The sequence below is a fragment of the Centruroides sculpturatus genome, unplaced genomic scaffold, assembly GCF_000671375.1.
Source record: "Centruroides sculpturatus isolate CEXI.00-Female unplaced genomic scaffold, Cexi_2.0 scaffold1333, whole genome shotgun sequence".
In the NCBI taxonomy this organism is placed as follows: Eukaryota; Metazoa; Arthropoda; class Arachnida; order Scorpiones; family Buthidae; genus Centruroides; species Centruroides sculpturatus.
Genome location: NW_019385709.1, coordinates 174,337 through 178,907, shown reverse-complemented (window position 1 = coordinate 178,907; position 4,571 = coordinate 174,337). Strand labels below are relative to the sequence as shown.

Below are 4,571 nucleotides of genomic sequence, written 5' to 3'. Positions count from 1 at the left end.
TTGGTATCTGCCAGAGAGGAGTTCCTCCCTGGCAGATACCAAGTGTTGCGTTGCCTCATCCCATCGATCCAATCAAACCCAACTCAAGAATATACATTAAACTTGAAGGCAAACTTATCGAGCATATTGTATTCTGGCTATAAATGCCAATTTGAGTAAGATTTGTATATGTAACTTATGGTTCAGTTGATGGCAATGTATACTCCATCCCGTTTTATCCATTTTTAACTATTGAAAATCCTACCTCTTCCATGAACTTTATAGTCCGTAATATCTTTTGGCGTGAGTGATAGCGCGTGTAAAGAATATGGTTTATCTATTGTAAAAATGACAGAAGTGGTGACATGGTCATGAAAATTCTTTCCGACAGGCAAATCGGCTACGACTGGAATCTAAAAACAGGCAACTTATTTAGATTATTAATACAAGAAATAAAAAATTTATATCTACTTTTTACCCATTTCTACTTACTCCTAATTCGTGTAAGTGCTGGCGAGGCCCTATTCCAGACAGCATAAGCAGTTTTGCAGTGTTAACTGTTCCGGCAGAGATGATTATTTCTTTTCTAGCGTATACTATTTTTGTAACGTTAAAATATTCGTAACTCACTCCTTTCGCTTGTTTAAATTCATCTATTAATATCTAATTAAAGAAGAAATGTGGAAAATTTAGGGCCTTCTTATAAATATGGAATATATAGAAGGCAATACCAACGTCAAACACAACTTTTATAAATTCATCTCGGTAAATTTTGACTTTAAACACGTGGTTTTTACGGAAATACAATTTAATTTCTGCCCAACGGACACTAAGAGAGGCGTTTTTTTTCAAGCCATTATGAGTGGTCCTTGCATTAACCCCACGTTGAAAACTCGAAAAGCCTACTCAGCCAGCCTGTTGAATCAGGCGCAAACCCGCGATCAATTACTGGTGTTCTGTGGTTTTATCTACTCCGTCACAGGTGGGCACGTCTCTTCTAGTGCTACTCGCTGGCAGTTTTAACTAAAATCTGCATAAAATCCCGTGTTATTCCGAGTATTTTCAGTGAAAATCCAGGTGTTTAAAGTACAAACCCATAGAGATTCGAAGTTTTAAAACTGTGTTAGACGTTTATATGACACTACCTTAGTAACCAGTGCTGAAGTCACCACTCTTAAATTAGATCGATGCAAGTTTGGCTTGATGTATGCTGTATAAGAGTTTTTCCTTTTTCCATGTTCGATGGTCCCTTGACTGATATAAAATGCTGTAAAACAAAGAACAAATGCAAATAATTTACTGAGAATTGCTTATATTGCATAACACAGTTATGTACCGTAATATTAATTTATATGCCAGGCAAATCATGGCGAGGAAATTTAATTTCCCATAGAAATTCCTTCAGAGAATAACCCTCGGCAGATTGCTCACTTGTCGTATTGTTTTATACAAATAAACAATTACGTTTATTACCAATGATATTCTCGATATATTACAATACCCTTGAATCCGTAAAATGCATTTAAAAAGCGCTAAATTAGGTGGGTATTACAAGAAACCCTTCCCGACACATTAAAAATCTTCATTGATCAGAAGGAACCATATTGAAAACCATTAAAGTTCTGGTTTTTAATAAGGGCATATTTTTTTGGCAAATCAATGGGTTTTATTTTATTTATTTACTCCTCTACGTCCTCATCCGTATTCAGTGGATACGAAACAGAAACACTTCATAACATCTGTTGAAAATCATGGAATTTTTTGCAATATGCCATACAGTTCAATTGTGCACGGAGGATTTCTGTGGTACCTCATTTCTCTTATATACAGGAGTACAAAGATATACCTTACATAATTAAATTGATTACTCACAATCGTGTCGATCTGTATTAAAATCACGTATGGGTAGACCCATCTCTTTGATTGCACCCAAAAAATTTTTCAGTAATGGACTGTAATACGGCGAATGAGAAACAGTCAATGGACCTCCTACTCCATGAAATTCTAAAAAGTAAAAAAAATTAATTTAAAATCTAATTTTATTTACTGTTTTTCTCCATGTCGTCCTAGAACTCTCCTGATTTTCGGCCACGTGTCTAACACCTTAACAGGGCCCAATTTCCCGTAGAAAGTCCTTTCAGGAGGCACCTTCTCCTTGCAGATCGCCCATAGTTACCTTACCTGATTCAATACGAAGTGAATTAAAAGTGGAAGGACAGAATGTTATGAAACGGACAAGTAAAAACACCGGTCCTGTATTGTTTCAGGTTTATTACTGTTTTTATTCTACATCCATATTTGTGTGATGACATTAAGCTAGAAGCCTCATAATATCTTAAAATGGCCGCGAATTTACAAATTACAGTATACAGTATAATCAAAATTCATTCTGTATATACATGTTATTGTTTGTTGTTTGCATGTAAACACAATGAAATGAATAAAAACTATAAAGGTCAACTATAAGGTTCAAGACGAATTAAATCCGCTGCCTTTTCACCAATCATGACAGCCGTTGCATGAGGCAATGCTCCCACTAGAGTAGGCATCACCGAACAATCTGCCACTCTCAAATTCCTTATGCCTTTTACTCTGAAATAATAATGTGTGATTAATTAATTTTAATACAAAATGTTCTTCATAAATCCAAGTTTCTTCTTACCTTAGACTTGGATCTACAACTGTCCTAGGATCGTAAGGATCGCCCATCTTACAAGTACCGCTACCGTGGTAAAGGCTACCTGTGAATACTCTTAACACACACGCCAAGTATTCGTCGCTGTTGTAAGGGAAATGATCACACATAGGGAATACAGATTTAATTTCCTTCGTCCCAACTTCTCTCATGGAATGTGTCCTCCCGAAGGCTTTGCAGAATTTCACACCTACAATGTATAATTTGTAAGACAATTGACTAAATACAGTAAAGAATTCAGGTCCCTACCTTCTATTAAAGACAGGAGATCTTCTATTTTGGCAAAATAGTTGGTATTAATTATGGGCTGATCAAAGGGATCGTCAGACTTCAATTTAACGATACCGCGACTTTTCGGACGTACAAAAATTGGGGTACAGGAAATAGTATGTTTGAATTTATACCTGCTAAATGCATTGATGTATACCTGTAATATTTGATACCATGTTTGAGAGATTTACACAGTTAACTGTCTTTCGGACTTTCTGTATATAATTTTTCAAAAAAAGATAATTTAAAAACACTTACATCTTTTCTAAGACCCACTTGAGGTGTAAGAAGAGGCAAACCTGTATCAGATAATAATGAATTTGCCGCAATGGCAACTAAAATATCCGACCAACCTTCCTTTTCTACGGAAGTCCTCAAGAATCCTAAGACTTCCATCCCAGCTAAGGAAGTCAAACGACCTGTAATTTAGATAAAAGTTAATAAGATATGTCACAGGATGGCCTACCAAGCTTATTACAATAGATATACAAATCTTTCTCAAATATCTTTTGTTACAATGTTTTCAATATACGTCCAATTTCACATATTGTAATCTGGCTCTAAACACCAATTTGAGTAAGATTTGTATATGTAACTGATGGTTCAGTTGATGGGCCATCCCGTATTTATAAATTTATAACTATTGAAAATCCTACCTCTTCCATGAACTTTATAGTCCGTAATATCTTTTGGCGTGAGTGATAGCGCGTGTAAAGAATATGGTTTATCTATTGTAAAAATGACAGAAGTGGTGACATGGTCATGAAAATTCTTTCCGACAGGCAAATCGGCTACGACTGGAATCTAAAAACAGGCAACTTATTTAGATTATTAATACAAGAAATAAAAAATTTATATCTACTTTTTACCCATTTCTACTTACTCCTAATTCGTGTAAGTGCTGGCGAGGCCCTATTCCAGACAGCATAAGCAGTTTTGCAGTGTTAACTGTTCCGGCAGAGATGATTATTTCTTTTCTAGCGTATACTATTTTTGTAACGTTAAAATATTCGTAACTCACTCCTTTCGCTTCTTTAAATTCATCTATTAATATCTAATTAAAGAACAAATTTGGAAAATTTAGGGCCTTCTTATAAATATGGAATATATAGAAGGCAATACCAACGTCAAACACAACTTTTAAAAATTCATCTCGGTAAATTTTGACTTTAAACACGTGTTTTTTACGGAAATACAATTTAATTTCTGCCCCATGGGCACTAAGAGAGGCGTTTTTTATCAAGCCATTATGAGTGGTCCTTGCATTAACCCCACGTTGAAAACTCGAAAAGCCTACTCAGCCAGCCTGTTGAATCAGGCGCAAACTCGCGATCAATTACTGGTGTTCTGTGGTTTTATCTACTCCGTCACAGGTGGGCACGTCTCTTCTAGTGCTACTCGCTGGCAGTTTTAACTAAAATCTGCATAAAATCCCGTGTTATTCCGAGTATTTTCAGTGAAAATCCAGGTGTTTAAAGTACAAACCCATAGAGATTCGAAGTTTTAAAACTGTGTTAGACGTTTATATGACACTACCTTAGTAACCAGTGCTGAAGTCACCACTCTTAAATTAGATCGATGCAAGTTTGGCTTGATGTATGCTGTATAAGAGTTTTTCCTTTTTCCA

At 35.6% G+C, this 4,571-nt stretch overlaps 2 protein-coding genes across 2 annotated transcripts in view; both read right to left on the bottom strand.

Moving 5' to 3' along the window:
- Positions 1-2,039, bottom strand: part of LOC111641405 (glucose dehydrogenase [FAD, quinone]-like) — a 12,346-nt gene extending 10,307 nt beyond the window's left edge. Inside the window, exons 1-5 of the mRNA XM_023387565.1 lie at positions 2,027-2,039; positions 1,852-1,983; positions 1,125-1,246; positions 472-642; positions 245-392 (exon numbers count right to left, since the gene is read on the bottom strand). Of these exons, the coding sequence (XP_023243333.1) occupies positions 245-392; positions 472-642; positions 1,125-1,246; positions 1,852-1,983; positions 2,027-2,039 (586 nt within the window). The remainder of the gene's footprint in view (positions 1-244; positions 393-471; positions 643-1,124; positions 1,247-1,851; positions 1,984-2,026) is intronic.
- A 396-nt stretch (positions 2,040-2,435) lies between these two features.
- On the bottom strand, positions 2,436-4,557 carry LOC111641403 (glucose dehydrogenase [FAD, quinone]-like). Its single transcript, XM_023387564.1, has 7 exons — positions 4,481-4,557; positions 3,828-3,998; positions 3,601-3,748; positions 3,203-3,363; positions 2,924-3,101; positions 2,642-2,864; positions 2,436-2,571 (listed from the first exon to the last, which is right to left on the bottom strand). The coding sequence occupies exons 2-7, from the start codon at positions 3,870-3,872 to the stop codon at positions 2,436-2,438; spliced, it is 891 nt and encodes a 296-aa protein (XP_023243332.1). The 5' UTR covers positions 3,873-3,998; positions 4,481-4,557.
- Positions 4,558-4,571: the final 14 nt, after the last annotated feature.

Coding starts and splice junctions, on each gene's coding strand:
- LOC111641403 (XM_023387564.1), bottom strand. CDS start 3,872: ATGCTGTCTGGAATAGGGCCTCGCCAGCACTTACACGAATTAGGA. Junction 3,749..3,827: donor AGCACTTACACGAATTAGGA/GTAAGTAGAAAT, acceptor GCCTGTTTTTAG/ATTCCAGTCGTAGCCGATTT. Junction 2,865..2,923: donor TCTCCTGTCTTTAATAGAAG/GTAGGGACCTGA, acceptor TATACATTGTAG/GTGTGAAATTCTGCAAAGCC.